The 25,205-nt window shown below is 44.4% G+C and overlaps 1 protein-coding gene and 1 long non-coding RNA gene across 3 annotated transcripts; one reads left to right on the top strand and one right to left on the bottom strand.

The window, feature by feature from the left end:
* LOC6899343 (forkhead box protein N2-like) lies at window positions 1-22,161 on the top strand (the record flags this gene model as incomplete). The annotated part of the gene is given in 3 exon segments (XM_033377509.1): window positions 1-220; window positions 223-1,301; window positions 22,126-22,161. Coding segments are annotated over 3 exon segments (1,335 nt in total), but the record flags the coding sequence as incomplete, so codon positions are not given.
* A 101-nt stretch (window positions 22,162-22,262) lies between these two features.
* On the bottom strand, window positions 22,263-23,660 carry LOC26532605 (uncharacterized). Of its 2 annotated transcripts, XR_001453429.2 has the most exons (3): window positions 23,332-23,649; window positions 22,558-23,278; window positions 22,263-22,495 (listed from the first exon to the last, which is right to left on the bottom strand). It is a non-coding gene; the product is annotated as an uncharacterized lncRNA (long non-coding RNA). The 2 variants fall into 2 exon arrangements; XR_004468848.1 differs by having other exon boundaries at window positions 22,558-23,660.
* Between the last annotated feature and the right edge of the window lie 1,545 nt (window positions 23,661-25,205).

The raw sequence follows: 25,205 nt of genomic DNA, 5'->3' as shown, positions 1-25,205 counted from the left end.
TCGCAGTCCAGTCCGTCTGAGGAGGGCGGCAACAAGACCTCAAAGACCTCCTCCAACCTGCTCACCACCGGAGACGTCTCCACCAACACGATCAAGCTGGCGCCCGGCATCGGAGGCCTGACCTTCTCCAACAGCGCCGCCTACCAGAAGCTGAAGCACCAGTCGTCGGCCAAGTCAATCAACGGTTCGTCCTCGAGTTCGGACAACGGCATGGTCCTGAAGCCTCCAAGCGCGGCCTGCTGCAGCAGGGGAGCACCACACCAAAGAGCATCGCCTCGGCGGCCCATTCGCCGCACCACCAGATGCAGAGCATGGGCTCGACATCGTCCGGCTCGTCGCTGGCCTCCTCCTCGCCGCTCAGCAATGGCAGCAACAACAGCAGCGGCAGTGCTGGTCTCGTCAAGCCGCTGCAGCAGAAGGTCAAGCTGCCTGTCGTGGGCAGCGCCCTTCCCAAGCCGGCCTACTCATACTCCTGCCTCATCGCGCTGGCCCTGAAGAACTCGCGGGCCGGCTCGCTGCCCGTCTTGGAGATCTACAGTTTCCTGTGCCAGCACTATCCCTACTTCGAGAATGCGCCGAGTGGCTGGAAGAACAGCGTGCGGCACAATCTGTCGCTGAACAAGTGCTTCGAGAAGATCGAGCGCCCGGCCACGAACGGCAATCAGCGCAACGGCTGCCGCTGGGCCTTGAACCCGGAGCGCATCACCAAGATGGACGAGGAGGTGCAGAAGTGGTCGCGCAAGGATCCACAGGCCATTCGCTGCGCCATGGTCTATCCGGAGCATCTGGAGTCGTTGGAGCGCGGTGAGATGAAGCACGGATCGGCCGACTCCGATGTGGAGCTCGATTCGACGTCGGAGATCGAAGAATCTTCCGATCTGGAGGAACAGGACTTCGACGGCACCCTTGTGGATGCGATGCTCGTTGAGGAGGACGAAGATGTCGTGGACGAGGATGAGGACGACGATATGCTGGGCGACATTGAGGTGAGTTTGGAAAGGCACCTGGTCGAGAAGTCTTCGTTGCTATACGAGAAGGCCGACGAACAACTGTACGATGCCATCGACATCGAGGACGATAAGGAGGCAGTGCGCCGCGCCATAGGCAGCGGCCAAGGCACACAAATCATCGAGCTGAATCCGGCAAATCTTAATGCAAACCACAACGGCTACCACCACCAGCAGCAGAAGGTGAAGCGTGCGCGTTTGGACATCAACTATGCCATCGGTCCCGCCGGCGAGCAGCAGTATGGCCAGAAGGTGAAGGTTCAGCAGCTGGTGCAGACACAGGCGCAGCCACAGGTGTGGTTTCGAATGCCAACTTTGTATTTCTATGCTCTGTTTTGGCAATATTACAAGTAGGACATTCGTTTATGATGTTTTGGATTAGTTTTTGATAATCCGGGTAATAGTATTTTCCCCTAAACCAATTGACGGTTTCCTCTATACCAGGCTGGAGTAAGCCTTTATGATTTTTATACCCGATACTCAAAATGATTAATGGGGTATATTAGATTTGTGGTAAAAGTGGATGTGTGTAACGTCCAGAAGGAATCCTTTCCGACCCCATAAAGTATATATATTCTTGATCAGCATCAATAGCCGAGTCGATTGTGCCATGTCTGTCTGCCGGTTGTAATAGTTAATCGGTCTTTCCGTGATGGCAATGTGATTGAGATGGTCTTCCTGTGCGCTATGTACAGTTGCACGAACGCTATTGGAAGCTTCTCCAAGGAGATTTTCGTTAATCTTTACCCTTGATAAGGCATCCGCTACATGATTTTCTTTGTTTTATTTTCCATCTTTGTAATTTCATATTTGGCTCCTTGAGGTTGTTTAACCAAATAAAGGGTTTGTGATCGCTTTGTATCTCGAATATTGTACCGAACAGGTATGAACGGAAACACTTGGTTGCCCATACGATCGCCAATAATATCTTTTCGATGGCTGAATAGTTTATTTCGTGATCGTTTAGGGTTCTGCTAGCGTAGCAGATCGGTTTGTGTTCTTGTGACAAAACCGCTCCCAATGCTATATTACTTTCGTCGGTTGTTACAGTGAAAATGTTGTCGAAGTCTGGGAATGCAAGGACAGGCTCTGAGGTGATGAGTACGTTTAGTCTCTCAAATGCCTCGACGTACTTTTCTTCCTTGGGGTCTATGACAGCTCCTTTCTTTAGTTTTATTTCTTGGACGTTGACATGCAATGACTGCATCTTTCAAGAGGCAATGCAGTTACTGCACCGTCAAGTGGCCCGTGTGACACCATCAGAAGGCTGTTACGCGCGGATCCCAGGCAAAACGCAGCCCTCCTCCCGCCCAACCGACCGAGGGGCGCTGCCGCATGATGCACGGTGCGTAGCCGAACCGAAAGCGAACATGCAAGAAAGATAGCTATTATACAAACATTCGAGGAAAATTAGTACTAAACTTACTAAGAAACTAAGCAGCTAATCTGTGGAGATAATTTTTTTTATCCCCAATCGGCCGACTAATTATTTCGAATTAAATAAAACTCGGCGCAGAAATAAAATTACGATATGTTCTTTAATGCGTGACATCCAAATTGCAAGTGTGGCTTGTCTGCAATTTACATTGCCGCTCCGATCGCTAAGCGCAGCTTCGCTCGGCCGACGTCGGTAGGCAGACGCAAAGCGGAGATAGCGAAGAGCGAGCTGGCAGAGAGCGTTTAGCAGGGCAAGCAAGCGCAAAGCTTTAACAAACAAATGAGTGACATAGACATAAGTAACAAACAAAATAAGCGGCTGAGGGCCAAGAATTAGGTGCTATTTGTCAAGCAACTAATCGGCTGGGTTCTGCTCAGAACTTTCACCCCCCGTTGGAAGGCAAAAGCTTTCAACAGATCCATCCTGAAGGGCTATTTTTCCAACGGCCCTCTTGAAGATGCTTGCTTGGGCGCAGCTGGCGGCTACGCTGGGATGATCGTCGAACGCAGCAATCGGCGCTTCTTTACGAAGGCGGCTTGTCGTGATTACGTCTTGATCATCGGGAACCTCTGTAATTGCATAGAATGGCAGGAAATTTGGCAAAATGTAGAATTGTGGAAAGTTGAATTTCATTTAGTGTGGATATGTAGGTTTTTAATACATCGAAAAGTTCGCGCTGCATTTCCTGATTCTCCGATCGCAGTTTTTCCACTTGCACCTGGCACTCGAGCAGCTGCTCCCTGCATTGCTGATCTAAGTTTTGGTACTCCAGCGTTTTGGGCCGAAAATCGTCATTAGAGATGGAGGAGGAATTTTCAAAAGCGGCTAAAACTGCACGATTATTCTCCGAGCTATCAATGCTTCCTGACACTATCCAACCAAGTTTTGTCTCCTGCAATGTAGGCAATTGGTCTGATAGTCGAATCTGTCCGACGCACATTAAATCGAAGAACAAACCACAACCTATCAACAGATCGATACGTTGGGGCTTGGAGAAATTAGGATCAGCTAGTTTTAGATTATTCGGCATGGACCAATCCTTTGCGTCTAGGCCGAAGTTGGGCTGTATTTCCGTAATTGAGTTGGTGACAATTGCAGCGAAGGAAGCTCGATAGCTTGCGTCCTGGGATTGTACAACTATATGTACAGACTTGCTCGAAGGTAGAATGGAATCTCCGATACCGGAGATGCTAACATAAGACGAGCGGTGATCCAACTGCAACTGATTAGCAAGTCTAGATGTTACAAAGTTTGCCTGTGATGCAAAATCCAAAATGGCACGACATGGATAAGTGTAACGATCTGTTACATGGACGAGGGCAGTAGGTAGCAACACGTTCTGGCTAGGCTGAGACTTCTGGATCGAGGGGGGAGGGCTAGAACATCCGCTTGCTAGAAGCACAGTCGCGGCCTCTTGCTGGATCGATTCCTCGGTCGGTGAAGAGGAAGATGGAGCACCAGTTCCCGATGGAATGTGGAGTAGCGTGTGATGTTTGGCCTGGCAATGCCAGCAAAGTTCTGACCTGCACCTCTGCAATTCATGGCCTTTGTTGAGGCAGTTCAAACACAAGCGGCTCTTCCTTGCTTCTTTGTATCGTTCAAACGCAGAGAGATTCAGGAATGCCTGACATCTAGATATGTAATGCTCGGAGGAATTGCAAAGGTTACATGTGGGGTTAGGATGGTTGTTACTGGAGGTGATAAGGGTGACAGGTTTACTTTCTCCCACCTGCTGGCTAGGAATTGTTACCATAGCCGATCCCAAATTTTCCAGCATCCGACATCTTGCTTCCAAGAATGAGGCCATGCTTGACCACCGAGGCAATCCTGACGTCGACAAGTTCTCTTCCCATTTCTCCTTGGTCTTGTGGTCCAATTTCGTGCCTATGATGAAGATCAGCAACCTATCGGAAATCTCCTGCGGGGTCGCCAAGGTCTGAAGTGCACGCAAGTGCGAATTGATTTTGTCGCTGAGAGAGCGCAAGCCGATAGCCGAGCCATTCTCCACCCCTTGCAACCCGAAAATAGCCTTGACGTGTGCCTGAAAATGTAACAGTTTACTATCGAATCTCAACATTAGTAAATTCAACGCCTTGCCGTAATTCTCCACAGAAAGCTCCAAGGAACGAATCGTATCCAGCGCAGCACCATCTAGACATCCACGAAGATATTGTAATTTTTCGATGATTGGTATACGATGGTCTTTGTGCACCATTGTCGAGAACATCGAGTGGAATTCTGGCCAATCCATGTAGTTCCCACCGAATCGCGGAAGCTGCAACTCGGGCATTCGAGAACGGCCTATACTATTATAAGCGAACAACGACGAACTCCCCTCGAGAGTAGGCCGAGCCGTTGAATTGGCAACATTTACCGTGCGAGCAGCCATCAACTCCCGCGACAGCCTGGACCTAACCTTGACATAAACATTCGAAGAGTCCAGTCGGGCATCATGGGCTAACTGCAGGAAATCCAGCCTTTCAAGGCTCGTTTAAGCGGCATCAAAATCCGCATTCATTCGCTCGATTTGCTCTAAGCGAGCTTGAAGTTCTGCCTCATCTAACTCGGCAAGCTCTTCCTTGGTGAGAAAGCGATCCATGGCCTTTAGTTGGCGCGCGATGGACTCGGCCTTGTGCTTGTAGAAATCTACATCACTCAGATGCTGCCATGTTGAGGTTTTAAAAGAGTCACTCAGCACGACCGAAAAAGACACCCTGTATACGTATAAACGTTGGAACCGAAAGCAAAGGGATTACAGCTAATGCCTTTATCTGTGCGGCTGTGCGAGCTGTCCGATTCCGCTTTGTACTCCGCTTGTGTGTATTAGTGAGTTCGCTGCACTGCCTACCGCACTGCACTGACCGAATTGTTGCGACAGAGAAATTAATAGCCAGCCATGCGTGTACCTATATATGTTTTAGCACCGAATTGTGCTTAAACACCGAAAATTTGCTAAGGCTAACGAATGTCGATCGCGAACGATTATTAATTGACACTGCAACTCAGATAGCACGTCGGGGTCACCAAATTTTATGTGGAGATAATGTTTTTTATCCCCAATCGGCCGACTAATTATTTTGAATTAAATAAAACTCGGCGCAGAAATAAAATTACGATATGTTCTTCAATGCGTGACATCCAAATTGCAAGTGTGGCTTGTCTTCCCTTTACATTGCCGCTCCGATCACTAAGCGCAGCTTCGCTCGGCTGACGTCGGTAGGCAGACGCAAAGCGGAGATGGTGAAGAGCGAGCTGGCAGAGAGCGTTTAGCAGGGCAAGCACGCGCAAAGCTTTAACAAACAAATGAGTGACATAGACATAAGTAACAAATAAAATAAGCAGCTGAGGGCCAAGAATTAGGTGCTATTTGGCAAGCAACTAATCGGCTGGGTTCTGCTCCAAACACAAACAAAATACAAATACTACTACAATTACTAATTACTAACGAGGGGGAACGTTGTGAGTTGCTGCGGACACCGCAACTCTACAGTTATACCCGATACTAAGTCAGTATGGCTCTCCTCCGGTAGACGCCGCGAATATTAAACGACACGACAAAGAGTGCGTGCGAGAGAGACAGAAAATCAGTCTGAGCGTGACGTCGGTCGCTGCGTAGCCAGTGCAAATTGATTTGTTCTCTTTGGCTATAAAATGAATATATCTGAAATGAAATGAAAATATAATGATCTGATCCAGATTCAGCAATCTGATAGATATGGCCGTTATCTATGATTTTGAGTTTTTAGTTTTCTCGTATCTTCAAAATTGTGGATGCCACAGATTTTCGTTTTTGGGGGGGCGGAAGGGGGTGGGGCGAAATTTTGAGATATACATTTTATAGTGAGATTAGATCTCAGTGATGTGCGGATACCAAATTTGGTTACTCTAGCCTTAATAGTCTCTGAGATTTATGAATATCGCCAGATTTCCATCCTTTGCGGGGGCGGAAGAGGGTGTGGCGAAATTTTGAAACAAACTCGTCACGGTCCGATATATTAGGAGTGTGGAAACCAAATTTGGTTGCTCTAGCTTTTACAGTCTCTGAGATCTAGGCGCTAATGTTTTGCTCTAAGCAAAGCCGCCTATGCTACGTGTGTGTTAGATAGACAGACAGGGCGAGAAAAAATGAAATTGTTTTTTTGATGCTGGCTATAATAAGATCCAATTCAGCTTCTGCAGTCTCAAAAATATGGTCATTCTCTACGATTCTGCGTTTTTGGTTTTCTCATATCTTTAAAATTGTGGATGCCACAGATTTTCGTCCTTTGTGGGGGGGCGAAGTTTTAAAATATTTTTGTAGCAGTGACATATCACAGAAATCAGGATCCAAAACATCGTTGCTCTAGCTCCTATAGTCTTTGAGCACTAGGCGCTAATAGAGACGGACAGATGGACAGACGGACATACAGACAGGGCTCAGTCGACTCGGCTTTTGATGCTGATCAAGAATATATGTGGGATTTGGTGGGAGAGCAACAGAGTCTGTAGAGATAACAGAGGAAGTAACAGAGAGAGAGACTAGAAGCGGCCGTCGAACAAAGAGAGCAGAGAACACAGCCTCAACGATCGACGCCAATTAATTCGGTGCCAAAGTCTCACTCAGCCACACGCAAATTACGAGCGCAAATATCTGTAGTAATCAAAATATACTTAAAGCACAGCGACCGTTGTAATCATAACTAATCTTAAATAATATTCATAAATAAAGACTAATTATAATAAAACCTGGCATCCTGGACTAAAGTACAACTACGGAAAATCCGGGGCCACAATTTTTGGGGGCTCAACCGAGATTTGAACGATTACAAACGGAAAGTCATCAAACTAAAGTTGTGTTTTACAAATATTGCGAGAACTTGGTGAATTGTGGTGGCGTTGTTTGGAACATTCTGGAAGAAATCTGCAAAAACTCTGCTGCGCGAAAATTCAAACAAAAGGCAATTGGCAAAGCAGCGCGAGAGTGAGCAAGACGGCAGCAAGCAGCTACGGTAAAAAGGAGAAGAAAAACCGAAGCAAACCGAATCAAGAGGAACGGCGTAAGCAGCAGAGACGGCGATAAAGAGACCCAGTACCCAATCTGAAGGCAACGCAAGACTTGGTGGATGGTCAGCAACGTGCAATAGGCAGGATCGTTGGCGGTGAGCATCATCTAGACAAGGAGAAAGGCGTGGAGCAGAGAAGGTAGCTAGTGGTTCGCAAGTACTGTACGGCGAAAAAGGCAGCTGGTCAACTCAAAAAGTCTGCAGCAAGAAGACGACGAGAAAATTGACAAGGCAGTGAGTGCGTGGAAACGAGACGCAGCAGTCAGTAACTGTAAAAGCAGAGGAATAGAGAGGAACGGCGTAAACAGCAGAGACGGCGATAAAGAGACCCAGTACCCAATCTGAAGGCAACGTAAGACTTGGTGGATGGTCAGCAACGTGCAATAGGCAGGATCGTTGGCGGTGGACATCATCTGGACAAGGAGAAAGGCGTGGAGCAGAGAAGGTAGCTAGTGGTTCGCAAGTACTGTACGGCGAAAAAGGCGGCTGGTCACGACGAAAATTCTGGAGCTGTGTTGGTGTGACGACGACAGAAAATTCTGTAGCTGTATTGGTGCGACGACAACGAAAACATTTTGGAATTGGTTGTTGTTGGTGAGTGCAAGCGAAATATTGCAAAGAAGCAGACAGACAAGAACGGCGGTAGCAGTGGTAATTAACATAGTGTTAAGTTTACATTTTCAATAACATAACATTAAGTTTAAAGAGCGGAATACTGTTAATTATTGTAAGGTCTGAGAGGAACTGGATTCTAAAACTGTATTTTGGCGAGCGAGCGGCATAGATCCATTTCTTATTCTATTATATATCATACAAGTTTGTAAAAATGAATAGAGATGAGATTTTGGCACTGTTGGTGGCAGATTTGCGCGATAAATTGGCCGAGATAGGTTTAAATAGAACCGGAAGAAAAGTTGAATTGCAAAACAGACTGCTGGCTCACTATGGTTTTCAAACCGATCAAAACGATGAAGAAGTTAGGGATGAGGGAGAGACTGCAGATGAGATTAATGAAGAGGTATCATTTAGAACAGTGGCCTCAAATAATGAACAAGCAAGGGGAAATGAAAGGCGAGATGAAAATCCAATTGGATCTGGTCAGAGGCGGCAAGCAGACAGTTCTAATTCAGGAAGGTCATGGTTTACGTTGAAAGATGTAGAAGGCAGTGTGTCACAGTTTTCGGGTACAAGTTCACCAGACATCAATCAGTGGATCGAAGAACTCGAGGAGTGTGCACTCACAGTGGAATGGAACCAATTACAGGTGTTCATTTACGCCAAACAATTGCTCAGTGGGGCAGCGAAGCTTTTTATTCGAAGTCAACGCGATATTCGTGATTGGAATGTTTTAAAGGGTGCATTGATCGACGAATTTGGGGTGAAGGTGTCATCAGCTGAGATACATCGTAGGCTAGGGAAGCGGCAGAAGAGGAAGAACGAAACGTTGCACGAGTATCTGTACGCTCTGATGGAGTTGGCAAAGCCAATCGAGATGGATGACGAAAGTTTAATTGAATATTTTGTCAGCGGGATTCCAGATTCTAGTACAAACAAGGCTTTACTGTATCAAGCTAGGAATATGAGGCAATTGAAGGTGCAAATTGAGGCATACCAGAAAATGACAGGGTCGGTGAGATCACAAGGGAAGTTTGACTCACACTTCAATAAAGGAGAAAAAGAGTTAGTGAAATCAGCGGAAAAGTTTAAAAAGTGTTTTAACTGCGGAGATGAGTCGCATATTAAGCGGGATTGTCCAAAAAGAGATAACAGGTGTTTCAGATGCAACCAGCTAGGACATAGAGCTGCTCAATGCAAGGTCGACATGGCAATTAAACAGGAGAAAGCAACCAATCTAGTTCTGGAGAATGGTAGGACAAAGGACACTTCGTCAGGATTAGAGTTGAAATCGGTAAACTACGGAAAAGTTGTGTTTAAAGGATTGGTCGATACAGGTGCAGATTTGTGTCTTCTAAGCAGAAATGTGTTTTTGAAGCTTGGTAGAGGAAAACTGGCAGGACATAGTAAATGTTTAACGGGAATTGGTGAAAGCCAAATTATGACTTTCGGTAGTATCACAATACCTGTGCAGATTGATGACATTGACTTAATGGTAGAATTTCACGTAATTGCGGACGAGGACATGGGATTTGATGCTATATTGGGTAGAACTCTTTTAGAGAGTGTGGACATAAAGGTAACAAGAGATGGAACAGCACTAGTCCTCAGATCAGGAAGTCAAGTAAGTACTAGGCGCAATATTCCAGAACATAAAGATGAAAAGGAAAATGTTAATTCATGTACGGAGTTGCTGAATGAGTTTCAGAGTTTGTGTATGGTGAACTTAGAGCAGAGTGAAGCTATAAATATTGATTTGTCACATTTGCCCCATTCAGAGAGAGATCAAATAAGTAAGATAATTGAGGAATACAAGCCGAGTCGAAATGTGCATTGCCCTATAGAGATGAAAATTGTACTAACGGATGATTTACCTGTGTATCAGCATCCTAGGCGTATGGCTTATAGTGAGCAGAACATAGTAGACGAGCAGGTCAACGAGTGGTTAGCACAAAAGATAGTAAAGCCCAGTACATCAGAATATGCCTCTCCGATTGTATTAGTACCAAAGAAGAATGGACAGAAACGTCTATGCTGCGATTATCGCAAGTTAAATGAGAAAATAGTGAGAGATAACTTTCCGATGGTACAGATGCAGGATGTTATTGAGAAATTGCAAGGAGCTTTGATTTTTACGACATTAGATTTGACTAACGGTTATTTCCACGTACCAGTTGAAGTTCAGTCACAAAAGTATACATAATTTGTAACGCAGAAAGGACAATATGAGTTCCTATTTGTACCGTTTGGGATTTCGAATTCGCCAGCAATCTTCACACGTTTCATAGTTGCGGTAATGAGAGAATTGGTTCACAAGGGTGACGCTGTAGTATATATGGATGATATCATTATACCAAGTAAGGATGTTAAGGAAGGCGTACAGAAGTTGAAAAGAGTGCTAGAAGTGGCAGGAAAGAATGGTTTGAAGATAAACTGGAGTAAAGGTCAAATTTTGCAAAGTAAGGTAGATTTCTTGGGGTATGTTATACAAAATGGTACCATAACACCCGGTAAGGAGAAAACACAGTGTGTAGCAAACTCCCCCGATCCCAAAAGAAAAAAAAGCTATACAACGATTCATTGGGCTGACTTCTTATTTCAGGCAATTCATTGAAGGATACGCAGTCATAGCCAGGCCATTGTCGGATTTGTTGAGAAAGGATTCTAAGTTCGAGTTCAAGGAGTTGCAGCGATGAGCATTCGAGCAATTGAAAGCCGCTCTCACTAGGAAACCAGTTTTACGATTGTACAATCCTAAATTATCTACGGAGATACACACGGATGCTTCTAAGTTAGGTTTTGGGGCTGTCTTGTTACAAAAGGATCCAGAAGATGGTCAGCTGCACCCAGTGATGTATATGAGTAAGAAAACAAAGCCATGTGAGGAAAACTATCATTCATACGAGCTTGAAGTGCTAGCAGTAATAGGAGCATTGACTAAATGGCGTGTGTATGTTCTCGGACTGAAATTTAAAATCATTACGGACTGTAACGCGTTTGCCATGACGATGAAAAAGAAAGACGTTCCATTAAGAGTAGCTAGGTGGGCAATGTATCTGCAGGACTACGATTACGAAATAGAACATCGTTCAGGATCGAAGATGCGACACGTAGACGCTCTCAGTCGAGTTGCTTGTTACGTATTAACAGAGAGTGTTATGCACAGGCTTAAGGATGCGCAGTGTGCAGATGAATGGACAAGGGTGGTCAGAAATCTGGTGGAAAAGAAGGGATACGATCTTATTCAAAGATCTAAACCGAGAGTTAATAGTTGTTCCATCTCAAATGGAAACCGAAATAATACAGATCGCCCACAGGCAGGGACATTTTTCGGTGAAGAAAACACAGGATCTGGTAGAGAAATCTTACTTTATCCCTAAACTAAGAAATAAAGTAGAAAGAGTGGTAAGCGGTTGCGTGCAGTGTATCTTGGTTAATACAAAAGCGGGCAGGCAAGAAGGGTACCTAACTCCCATTGACAAGGGTGATAAACCATTAGTTACCTATCACTTAGACCACGTCGGGCCAATGGAGATTACAAAGAAAAGATATAATCACATTTTGGTAGTTGTTGATGAATTTTCAAAATTCGTTTGGTTGTACCCCACACGTAGTACCGGAGTAGAGGAGGTGCTGAACTGTTTAGAAAGGCAAGCAGTATCATTTCGTAACCCATTCAGAATTGTCACTGATCGTGGCGCAGCTTTCACATCGCACTTATTCAAAGAGTACTGTGACAAGCAGAAGAATAAACATTTGTTAATAGCTACAGGCGTACCTAGAGGCAATGGACAGGTCGATAGAATGCACAAAATAGTAGTACCGATGCTGTCAAAGATGAGCTTAGAAAATCCAGGAAATTGGTATAGGCACGTGGGTAGAGTGCAACAGATAATTAACAATGTAGAACCTAGGAGTACCAAAGTCGCCCCATTTAAACTCCTAACAGGAGTATACATGCGTATAACTGACATAGCTGAATTGAGAGAATTGGTACAGCAGTCTCTCATAGGTGAGCTAGACGAAGATCGTGAGCAGTTAATGAAAGAGGCTAGGGACAATATTCAGTCGTTGCAGGAAGAAAATAAGCGAGCCTTTGATAAAAAGAGAAAGGATGAAAAGCAGTACAAGATCAATGACTTAGTTGCAATCAGGCGGACCCAATATGGTGTTGGATTGAAGTTGAGGGGAAAGTTTCTAGGGCCCTATAAGATGGTCAAAATTCACAAGCACGGCCGGTATGATGTAGAAAGAGTGGGTGAAGGAGAAGGCCCTTTTAAAACATCTACGGTGGCCGAATTTATGAAGGAGTTCGAATGTCAGGAGGGCCGAATGTGGGATTTGGTGGGAGAGCAACAGAGTCTGTAGAGATAACAGAGGAAGTAACAGAGAGAGAGACTAGAAGCGGCCGTCGAACAAAGAGAGCAGAGAACACAGCCTCAACGATCGACGCCAATTAATTCGGTGCCAAAGTCTCACTTAGCCACACGCAAATTACGAGCGCAAATATCTGTAGTAATCAAAATATACTTAAAGCACAGCGACCGTTGTAATCATAACTAATCTTAAATAATATTCATAAATAAAGAATAATTATAATAAAACCTGGCATCCTGGACTAAAGTACAACTACGGAAAATCCGGGGCCACATATATATACTTTATATATATACTTTATACACACATCCACTTTAACCACAAATCTAATATACCCCAATACTCATTTTGAGTATCGGGTATAAAAAGGTGTGTAAGGATTAGTAATTTAATAATAGGAAGAGAATTTGTGGTGGATATAATATGGTAGAGGGAATTATAATACGAGCATAAGACCCTAAACGGTTCATGCAAGGAATAATTCGATCTACAAAGTGGAAGGAACAACGGTATAAAATTTCTAGTCAGTCTAATAGGAATCGTGAAGTTTATGCGGCTCAACAGATCAGGACTGTCTATGTCACCCCTGAACAAGTTGTGCATAAATATCACACCAAGCATTTTTCTACGGTTAACTAAGGATAGGAGATTTAATAATAGTAGTCTGCTAGAGTAAGATGGGAGTCTTACACCCGCATCCCAGTTAAGGCCCCGCAGAGCAAAGAGTAAAAAGTTTTTCTGTACTGATTCTATACGGTCCTGGTGTACTTTGTACTGAGGGCACCATACACAGGAGCCGTATTCTAATATCGGACGAACAAGCGAGGTATAGAGAGTCTTTGTTATATAGGGGTCGTCAAATTCCTTTGACCACCTCTTTATAAACCCAAGCACGCCCATGGCCTTATTTACCATGGTAGAAATGTGTTCGGAAAACTTTAACTTGGGGTCTAACATAACACCCAGATCATCCACCAGGGTAATTCTCTCAAGAGAACCACCAAATAGGGTGAAGAGAGCCAAAAAAGGGCTAGAACGATGAAATGTCATAACTTTGCATTTCGAGGCAATAAGTTGTAACAAGTTTGCACAACACCATGACTGAAAGCTATTGAGATCGTATTACTAGCGAGAATGAAATGAAATATCCTTGTACTGGACTCGAGAGTATGTTAATACTGAAGGCAAGTCATTAATAAAGATTGTGAAGAGTAAGGGGCCTAGATGGCTGCTGATGATCTGCTTCTTATAGGTTTTTTTGGCGCAGACCACAGCGTATTCCATTTTTATTATTTATATATTTGCACATAAAAATTTTCGAAAAGAAGAAAATTTCCAAAACAAATTGGTATCAGACCAATGTGCCAGACAACGCTCAAAGTGGAATTGGTAACAAATGAGAGCAGAGTGGAGAACTGTAGCGAGCGGTACTGAGTAGAGAGCGCTATTGCTCGGAAAATTTAAAGAGAGAGAGTGTCAAGCTATTAAGCGTTTTTAATAACTGTTGCAATTTGAAGTTAATGAAAGTCGAGAGGCTGTTTATAATTCACAATTTATTTGCATATGTAAACCAACTTATCGCGTATGTACATATGGGGATGATTGGGCGAACGATTGATGCGAGGATGATAATCTAATAGCTGCGACGATTAGCTCAAGACTGCCCATGCAAGGGCTGACGGGCCAAATTGCCGGACCCTATGCAGCAAGCTAAGACGCGAGCGAGAGCGTATGATAGCCCGAGAGCGTTAGAGCTGCTCGGGGACGCTGTTAAGCCGAGTCAGAGTGATTGCGACATAAGGAGACGAAAGAATTGCGCTGCATGCGCATATGCGGTAGCAAATGATCTTTGCAGTGGGGGCATTGGAAACGACAAAACCAAAATGCATTTCCTTTGGGCCGCACCACTGGCAATAATTTAAAATATTTAAGCTGCTTGACCCGACATACTCCCCCCGTTGGAAGCCTGACTTTCAACAGCATCTTTAAGGGGCAGCAGGCACAGCTTTTTGACGGCGCGCTTGGTGATTCCAGATGACGTCTTCAGTACAGCAACTCGGGAAACGCCATCTCGTCCAAGCAAATGCTCGACCACTCTCGACAGTAGCCACTTCATGGGAGGAAGATTCTCATCCTTGACAAGAACCAAATCTGCGACTGCTAAACTAGGCTTCGCAGTGCGCCACTTTGAGCGCTGCTGAAGTGACGTTATGTACTCCTACTTCCACCGGTACCAAAAGAGCTGCTGCAGGTACGAAACGCGCTGCCAGCCGTCCAGGCGATCGAAGTTTAGCTGCGTGACGTCAGGCTCAGCGAACGAAGCAGGAGGGCCACCATTCAAAAAATGCGCTGGAGTTAGAACATCTAGATCGGCAGGGCTCTCTGAAATCGAAACTAAAGGTCGGTGACGGCGCGCTTGGTGATTCCAGATGACGTCTTCAGTACAGCAACTCGGGAAACGCCATCTCGTCCAAGCAAATGCTCGACCACTCTCGACAGTGGCCACTTCATGGGAGGAAGATTCTCATCCTTGACAAGAACCAAATCTGCGACTGCTAAACTAGGCTTCGCAGTGCGCCACTTTGAGCGCTGCTGAAGTGACGTTATGTACTCCTACTTCCACCGGTACCAAAAGAGCTGCTGCAGGTACGAAACGCGCTGCCAGCCGTCCAGGCGATCGAAGTTTAGCTGCGTGACGTCAGGCTCAGCGAACGAATCAGGAGGGCCACCATTCAAAAAATGCGCTGGAGTTAGAACATCTAGATCGGCAGGGCTCTCTGAAATCGAAACTAAAGGTCTTGAATTAATCACTGCCGTGATGGGGCCAACAGCGTCCGCAGCTCGTCAAATCCAAGAACCGAGTTGCCTATCGCACGGTAGAAGTGGTACTTGGCCGTCTTCACTGCAGCCTCCCATAGACCACCAAAATGAGGGGAGCGCGGAGGAATAAAATGCCAGTGTATAGCCTCGACCAAGCAAAAATCCAGCAGCGCCTTCTGATGGTCATCGCTGAGGACCAGGCGCTTTAATTCCATCAGCTCATTCTTAGCGCCGACAAAATTGGTTGCGTTGTCTGACCAATTTTGCCGCGGCTTTCGTCTGGTACATATGAAGCGCTTTAGTTCATGTAGAAAAGCAACTGTGGATAAGTCCTTTATAAGCTCCAGATGAACAGCATTGGTAGCGAAACAAATGAAGACGCAGACGTAGGACTTGATTGGAGCCTTGTTGCGTGCCTCCGGCTTGTAGAAAAACGGCCCACAGAAGTCCACGCCTGTGATCTCAAAGGCATGAGAACCATCGAGCCGCTCCTTTGGAAGATCCGACATAATATGCTCCAATACCCTGGGCTTCAGTCGAAAGCATCTGACGCACTTGCTTACTGCCTTGTTTACCGTCTTCCTCCCCCCAATAGGCCAATATTGGGATCGAATTAGTCCAAGCAAAGCTCGAGGACCAGCGTGCAGATTCCGCTCATGAAAATGGGAGATTATTGCAAGAGTCAGTGGATGGCTGCTGGGCAAGATGATTGGATGACGGCCATCAAAATCCAACGAAGAGTTTTTCAGTCGACTATCTACCCTGAGAAGTCCAAACTGATTCATGAATGGCGATAACGATGCGATTGAGCTTGATGAGGAGACTGCTCCCCTTGCCCGCAGTGACTTCATGTCCTCCCATAGCTGAGTACGCTGGACTAGTCGTAGCAATACCTGGGTTCCATGTTCAATGTCTGAGACAGTGAGTCCGGGGCGCCGAATTCGGTTGCAAAACTTGTGAATGTATCCGAAAACGCGTTGCAAAATTCGTATACTTGGAATCAGCAATAATGTCCATGTAGGGCGATTAGACCAGAAGAGCCTTCCGACGAAGTTCAAGGGCTGGCTAGGTAGTACAGTGGGTGGCCAGTCATCTGCGGAGCCGCAAAGAAATGGAGGTGACTCAAAGAGGTGACTCATTCAGCTCAGTCGGATGAGCCCCTCGAGACAGAATGTCGGCTGGGTATAAAGCTGTGGGAACATAGCGCCATTCCATTTTTTCAGTCATTTCCTGAATCGTTGACACTCTATTTGCAACAAAAATATTAAATCTTGACGGCTCGTCCCGAATCCAAGAGAGCGCAACGGCAGAATCACACCAACAGTAACACCTTCCCTTGAAGACATTCATTCCAGCTATCTTAGACATGAGCCTAGCCAGCAACTCCGCTTCACAAAGCTCCAACTTTGGTACTGTAAGTGTCTTCAAAGGAGCCACACGAGATTCGGCACAGAGTAAGTGACTGCTGGAATGCTGACCCTTGGACACGACATAAATGCATGCACCATAAGCCGATGCTGGCATCGCAAAATCCGTGAATTTCCAGCGTAGAGTCTGGAAGGAGTGCAAGCCGAGGAAATTCAAGTCGACGAATCTGACCAAAACTGGTGCATATTTCCTGCCACTCGGTGTTCAGTGCGACTGGAAGGCTTTCATCCCAGTACAACTTCTCTTGGCACAAACGCTGGAGAAAGATTTTGGGAGAGCGCCTGCAGGAATTCAAAGAAGATTGAAGGGCCGAGAACGAAAATAATAGTAGATCAGAAACCGGATCCCACGTAAGTCCTACAGTTTTAGTCACATGGCTGCCATCGTCGAACTTCAAAAATGTTTCCTTATCCTCTTCCGGAACTCCATCCAGCACAGCAGGGACGTTAAAACACCATTTCCTCAATCTGAACTGACCTCTAGCCAAAATTCCAGTAGTTTGCTCCCGAATTCGGATAGCCTCCTCCTCCGAGCTGGCTCCAGATATCAAGTCATCCCTTAGAAGTCACGGCGAAGGATTTCCGCTCCAACCGGAAACGCCATCTGCATCGCTCGCACAGATAGATAGGAGGCAGGCTTCGTCCCATAAGTAACGGTGTCCAATTGAAACACACGCAAGTCTTCTTCACTGGAGTTTCTCCACAGAATACACTGCAAGTTGCTATCCTCGGTCGAGACTCTTACACAACGATACATATTACAGATATCTCCCGTAATCGCAACGGCGTTTGACCGAAATCGAGCAAGAATATGAAACAGTTTGGGTTGGATTACGGGACCAGCCATTAAAACGACGTTCAGGAACTATCCAGATGATGTTGAAGCGGATCCATCAAAAACGACGCGAAGCTTGGTCGTAGAACTATCTTCCTTCATGAGGCAATGGTGAGGCAAAAAATATCGGCAGTTCCTGTTTGCCTGGGTAGGAACCTGAGACATATGGCCTAAATCCAGGTACTCCTTTATAAATGCTGCATACTGAGATTTAACATCAGGGTGACGATCTAACTTTCTCTCAAGGGTTAGGAATCTACGAAGCGCTTGATTGCAAGATTCTCCAAGGAGATCCAAATTATATTTTCCTGGCAGCCGAACACAATAATCGCCTTTATGTAGTCGACGGAAATGCTGCACAAAGTGTGCTTCACAATCTAGCTCTTCTTTGGTAGACTTTATTATTGGTTCGATGCTATTTTCTACCTCCCAAAACCTCCGAAGAAGCACCTCAAGCTGGTCCTCTGGACTATTATCCTCAGCAGCTACGGCCCGAGCGCGAGAGACCATCAACGAGGAACCTTTTAAACGCGAACAACTTCCAATTGAGGAGCTCGAAAAACAGACTTGCGCCAATTAGCAGATCGACGCGTTGCGGCTCAAAAACTCCGGATCATAAAACTCCGGATCAGCTAATGGTATGTTAGATGGAATGTTCCAGTTTTGAGTGTCAATTCCAAAGCTTGGCTGTCGATCGGCTATGCTAGAGGCTACAATGGCAGTGATGAGAGTTGAGTAATCCGATGAGCGAGAGTGCAGGCTAACGTTGACCGAAATTCCATCCGTGACGAAGCTATTCCCGAGACTGCAGTCGATGATTTCATTTTTCGAAGCTGACGCTGATTCGCGAAACGAGAAGTTATTAGATGCAACTGGGAGCCGGAATCCAGCAACGCTCGGCAGGGAACTAAAACTCCGGAACGATTTTTGACTAAGACCGTGGCCGTGGCAAGTAGAACAACACCATTCCTGAGATCTTGGGCAATAAGGGCAGACGAGGTAGCCGCTGAAGTAGAGGGCTCAGTGGTATGCTCAGACGGCATAGACTCAGACAGCGCAGACTGAGATGGAGTATACGGCGCTGATTTTCCTTAGACAGCAGTATCTTCAGGGATACCAAAATGAAGGAGGGTATGGTGTCTACCCCCGCAGGTATGACAGTTGCTCGAGGTGCATTGAAGTAATCGATGCCCTGTTCTGAGACAATTTATACATAACGAAAGCCGCTTGGCGTCTTTATGGCGATTTGTGGGGGACAGCGCTTGAAACTTCTGACAGTGGTGGACCTCGTGAGCACCTCGTTGCACAGCGCGCAGCGTGCTACGGTTTGGTTCGTTGTAACCAATGTGGACCTAGAATTATTATGCTTTCTACTTCTGCCCACCTGATTGCTCAACGCATAGCTTGCCATAGAAAAGTCCATCGTCTCCAATGATCTTCATCGCTGCTCCAAGAACGAGGCCATAGATTGCCACGTCGGAATTAAGTTGGCGAATGCGGGGTCGTTGAATCGTTCCTCCCACTTCTCTTAGCTCGCTGGATCCAGTTTTCGGAGAAGCTCCTGCACGATGATGCATCCTGCGATCTGCTCAGTGGTGCCCAAACACTGGAGTGCGCGCATATGTGAATTGAACTTGTCTGAAAGCTCCCGAGTGCGCGCATATGTGAATTGAACTTGTCTGAAAGCTCCCGAAGCATGACCACTGACCCAGGTTCCACAGCCTGAAGCGCCAAGATTTCATTGATGTGTTCCTGAAAAACCAATTGCCGATTATTGAATCTGTTTTCCAACAAATCTAATGCCACAGCATAATTGCCATCTGAGATTTCCAGCGACCGAACAGTCTCCAATGCCGAATCCCGCAGACATGAACGCAAATGCTGGAGCTTTTCTATGTTTGTTAAGTCCGGATGGCTGTCGATGATGGTGGCAAACATTGAATAAAAGTCCGTCCAGTTCGCATACCCGCCACTAAACGTCGGCAATTGTATAGGAGGCAGGGATGGTACTTGTCTACGGTGAGGTAGAAATTGCGAGCCGGCAAACTCAACCGTAGTGTTTCCTCCAGCCAAGGTAGAATGAAACGGCATGCGGCCGCTACTCTTAGCCATTACCCTCATAATCGCCGCCTTCAGCGAGCTTGCAAGTGACTCAAAAATGTCACACAAACCACTATGAATTTCGCTTCGATCCAATTCCTCAGGCTCGCCGTGAAACATCTCAAATTTGCCGATCAACTTCTCGACTTGCTCTTGCTTTACCACGAGCATGTAGTAGTCACAGTCCAACGACTCATTCTGCCAAGCGGTAGCTAACCTTTTCATTTTCTCGCATAATTCCGTTGGCTTAAGCTTCAAAAAAGACACCCTGTTTTGCTCACTGGTCATTGGAATTTCGTTAGCAGCACTAATTTCCATGGTAGCGGCAGCGTTAGCAGAAAGACCAACGTCTCTAGCGGGAAGATGATCGCAAAGAGTAACACGAGCATTAGACGACAAGAACCGAGCCCAGCAAGCGAACAGCTATGTACGAACTGTATATACAAAGGCGACCGGTGTAAGAAACGTTTCTTGCGGGAAGATGACCGAAAAGAGAAGCGCATGCCAACAGCTACGTGCACTACCGAATATGCAGGGGAGGCCGGTGTATATATGTATGGATAACTTATGTGGTCGATGACACTGGTTGAGATGGCAATTAGTTTAGATCTTTGAATGCTATATTAGTTTGTGATTGCACTGATGGATTATTTATTGCACAATCACGTCGGGGTCACCAAATGTTAAGCTATTAAGCGTTTTTAATAACTGTTGCAATTTGAAGTTAATGAAAGTCGAGAGGTTGTATATAATTCACAATTTATTTGCATAGGTTAAACCAACTTATCACGTATGTACATATGGGGATGATTGGGCGAACGATTGATGCGAGGATGTTAATCTAATAGCTGCGACGATAAGCTCAAGACTGATAATGCAAGGGCCGACGGGCCAAATTGCCGGGTCCTATGCAGCAAGCTTAGACGCAAGCGAGAGAGTAGTATAGCCCGAGAGCGTTAGAGCTGTTTGGGGTCGCTATTAAGCCGACTACGAGAGATTGCGATATAAAAAGACGAAAGAATTCCGCTGCATGTGCATATGCGGTAGCAAATAATCTTTACAGTGGGGGCAAAGGAAATGACAACAACAAAATGCATTTCCTTTGGGCCGCACCACTGGCAATTATTTACAAAATTTAAGCTGCTTGACCCGACAATTGTAATTCCGGTAATTGTAACGGAATCGACCCTTGGTCTAATCGATCCTCTAGGCGGCGAATGCTTTTTAATCGACTTTTGAGCTTCATCTTTAAGTGTTCATGAATGCGTAATACTTATGTAGAATTTTCGCAACATGCCATTATATTTATATTTATTTATTTTTTTTTTAAATAAAATGTTTGAACGAGAACGATAATCGAAAATGAATTGTAATATTGAATGTCGAGGCACGATGTATCAAGAGAAGGAGTGGTTGCAAGTAACGTTTGAAAGCAATATACACTTACAATGTAGGGTAGCGTGTCACTTGGCAAGCAACAGCCGTAAATTACATACCCCTTGGCGCACCGCTAAGCTCAAGAGCGGCCACGAAAATTCTCCAAAGAAAGCGATTTGTCTGATACAAATTTGTTTTTGAAATTTGTATTGAAAATTTGTATATTCTAATATACAAGCTTTTTGCTAAATTCCTCCGAAATGGCTCTACCAATTTTCGCGAAATTTTCGTGAAATTTTGTGAGCTTATATATTTTTTATCACGATCAGACCACTCTTCGGACCACTGTCTCATTGGAAGACATATCCGTATACGTTTTGTATTCCGATCCGATGTCACCGGTTCAAGTACATGCCTTTGCTGACGCCTCCATTAGAGCCTATGGAGCGTGCGTCATATAAGTATGCAATACTGCAGAAGGCTGAAAAATATCATAGTTGACTTCCAAATCTAAAGTAGCGCCGCTCAAGACCAAAACACTTCCAAGGCTTGAGTTATGTGCCGCTCACCTTCCCGCAGATCTCTGTCACAGAGCCAAGCCCCTATTAAACGTCCCCATCGAACGAGTTGTTCATTGGTCGGATTCAGAGGTAACTCTTCATTGGTCCTGCACTTTTCTTTGTGCAAATGGTGCTCCAATGAGCCTATACTGCTTGAGGAGGGGCCTGAGGAAGAAAGGAAGCGCAAGTTCCATAATGGAACAGACATAGCGAGGGTGTTGGGGCTGGTATGGTGGGGGTCCCACCAAATAACATAAGAGCCAAGGTTGCGGAACGGGACTTCTACGTCGGCGATCTCATATCTAGTGATGACACAATACCTATACGCAAATGGTGCTGCAAAGAGCCTAGAGTGATGGAGGAGGAGCCTGGTATGCAAATGTACAGGCCTGTAGTCTAGAGCCAGATTCTATGATTCTCGGTTTGACAGCACCTATGTATTCTGGCCAGAGTCAAAATATTCTTTCCGAGCTTATGAGAGGACGATTTAGGATGGGAAGCTACAAGACTATGTCCTGAACATTTAGGAGCAGTTGATCGTTGTCGTTTTTGCTGGTACATGACATTTTAAATGTTAATAACTGTTGGGGATGGTAAATTTCATGTTAAATTTAACTTAAATCTATAAATTTGTTAGTGAATATCTATGACACAATTTCCAATATATCCATCCAATAATCCATTGTGAACTTTTATTATTTCTTGTTTTAATTGAATATTAAATTATTAGAATTACGCTTTGGTAATGGTGGGGGAATAGTGAGGGTACTTCCATAACTGAGTTCACTATACTCTTTTATTGAAAAATCCAGTTCTTTAGGCATTTCATACTCGTCTACTCTATAAACCTTGCCTAGAACACTTCTAGTATCCACAACTGTGTCTTCTGAAAAAGGACTGAAAAAAAATATTTTTTTATTTAAATGTTATTTTTCTTAAAAAACAATTGGATTACTTACTGCTGAGTATCATTTAAAATTTTTGCACCAAAGTATTTTCTTTTTGTTTCATCTATTGTGTATTCGGATTCTGTTATTGTTGATATATAGCATGTTTTATCCAATTTTTTAATTATTAATACGTTCTTTGAGCCCTCTAAAAGATCCGGGTAGGCTTTGATACCAAGATATGAAATTATTGCTCCAAAAATTGTGGAAACAAAAAGAATTAAGACCAGCATGGCGACCGAAAACTGCTTATTATTGCTAGTGTTTTGAATAGAATCCGTCGCATTATGAGTTTTCTCTCCAACCATAGGTACATAGAGTGGTTGACAAAAGAGCGGGGAAATAACTACGTTATCTGTCGGCATCATACAAAAAGTATATGTATGATTTCCATGCAGTGAAGCAATGGTTAAAAACGGGCCAGAATACTGCATACAGTTGTATGAGTAATCTACATCAAATACATCTTTATTGCTATCGATTATTGCTTTATTGGTTCTGTAAACCAAATAATGTTTATCTGGTCTGCATCATTATAGTTATCAATTCGTACTTGTAGACTAAAATCATCTGATAACTCTAAATAGAGGTCATAGGTGGGGGGTTGAAAAACAAAAATGCCATTGGCATAGTTTGCTTGATTTGGTTCGACTTTATTTGTGTTTATGTCTCTCTGGGAATGGTTAGTAAGGCGTACACTTTCATTTAAATCAACAGCCTGGGAACAACTAAACTGTAGTATAGGACTGTAAGAATATTCATTTGTAAAAGAACCAGTGTATTTACCACTCCCTATTGTAGTTAGTGTTGAAAGTTCTTCTTGCCAGCCTGTTGTAGTTTGATTTGTTTTCTCAGCAGTTGTGGTTGAAATATATGTTTTTTGGGTAGTAGTAATACGTTCATTACCTGTAGAACAATTTATTTTACTGCTGTCTAGGTCGTTAAAGAGTATACCAAAAAAGTATGGCAATATGGCACATTTATAAACAGCCTAGAGTGCTTAGAGACGAAATATATCAAGGACAAAAGTTCACAATCGCAAAGCCAATTGTTGGGCTCAAGCTCAATATATATAGGATTAATTCCAGTTAGCACAATAGAACTGATAGTACAGGGTCATCAGCCACAAGCTCAGATCAAAGCTAGTCAGAGCGCAAGCTTTAGCGGGGAGAGAGCTAATGGAGACATACTACAAAACATGCAAAGTAGTAAAAACAAACAATGATTCTCGATGGCATTTAATCTAGGAAAATTCTGCGCTGTTCTGCTCCGAACACCTGTAAAAGTTTAACGGGTATAAAAAGTAATATAAAGGAAAAGTAATATGCCTTCGTTAAAAAAATGTTTATTAAAGTCTCGTAAAGAATGAACCTGAGGCAGCAGAATGCGGAATTAGTTTTCCAATACCGTCCACGATGCAGTTGGAGCACTTCGACTCAATTATAACTCCGGAGCACACCGATTTCTATATGAGTGTTAGCTTCTTTCATATATAAAAAAAAATCCACTCTACAAAAAACGTTGCACGTTGTGGTAGAATACGAAAGACAACTGCAAAGGCAGACACTTTTATTTTGCGGCAATTTAAGCAGGATGTCTTGACCAATGAATTGAAGGAAACAGGAAATGTTGTTATCAGTGAACGGACAATTCATAGACGTCTGTAGGAAGCTGGTTATGGAACATTTATTGCCAGAGCTATACCACAAATAACTCAGCGCAATAAGTTAAATCGCCTTGAGTTTGCCAAAAAATTGATCAGCAAAACATTTTCATTCTGCCAAAATGTTTTATGAACCGATGAAAGTGAAAAAAAATGGCACTCATATGGAGTGCCATGGAGGTGGGACCGTAATGTTTTGTGGGTGCGTCGCCTACAATGGCTTGGGAAGCTTAGTTCCTGTTAATGGTAGCATGACCAAACACAAATATTTCGAAGTGCTACAAAAACACGCTTTCCCCTGTGAAGATAATTTGATTGGGTAGTCTGAAAAACTAGAAGAGTTTTTCTAATTGAAATTACCGAAAACTTTGGGTGGCTTCGGCGGGGCGAAAATTGATACGCTCGATCTCCTTCAATGTTAGCGAACAACTATATTTTCTTCACAATTAAAAATCTCATACTCTAGCTAACCTACGGAGGCAACGCGGGGCGAATCCGCCAAGAGCGAGAGAGTGAGCTTTTATTGCGCTCCCGCTTTGCACTAGCCTAACTTACACTAGACTTCATAATTACGACCAAATAACAATAATCGCCTCATAGACGGAAGGTCGCACAGAGTCCTTTAAATTACAGCAAGACAACACCCTGTGGTATAAAGCTAAAGGTGTAACCTTATTCGTGAAGGACATTGGGGTTAATACTTTGGACTGGCCGCCGCCCAGACATAAACATTATCGAGAATCTCTGGTCGTATATAAAAAGGAGCCGGACTCCAAATTTGACAAGGAACTATCAAGATACAATCTCAGAGGAGAAATCACTTTTTAGAGAAATTCCATTGTCTTATATCCACAGCTTAGTGGTGTCAGTTCCGAGACGTCTGCAAAAAGCCATACGCAAGGGTATACATAACTAATATAAAATGCTTGTTTGTAGGGGGGCGGATATAAGAATAAAAAACGAAGACAGATAATTCCAAATAAAGGTGTTCCAGTAT

This window comes from Drosophila pseudoobscura, chromosome 3, assembly GCF_009870125.1.
Source record: "Drosophila pseudoobscura strain MV-25-SWS-2005 chromosome 3, UCI_Dpse_MV25, whole genome shotgun sequence".
NCBI lineage: Eukaryota > Metazoa > Arthropoda > Insecta > Diptera > Drosophilidae > Drosophila > Drosophila pseudoobscura.
This window is presented reverse-complemented; position numbering and strand designations above follow the sequence as displayed.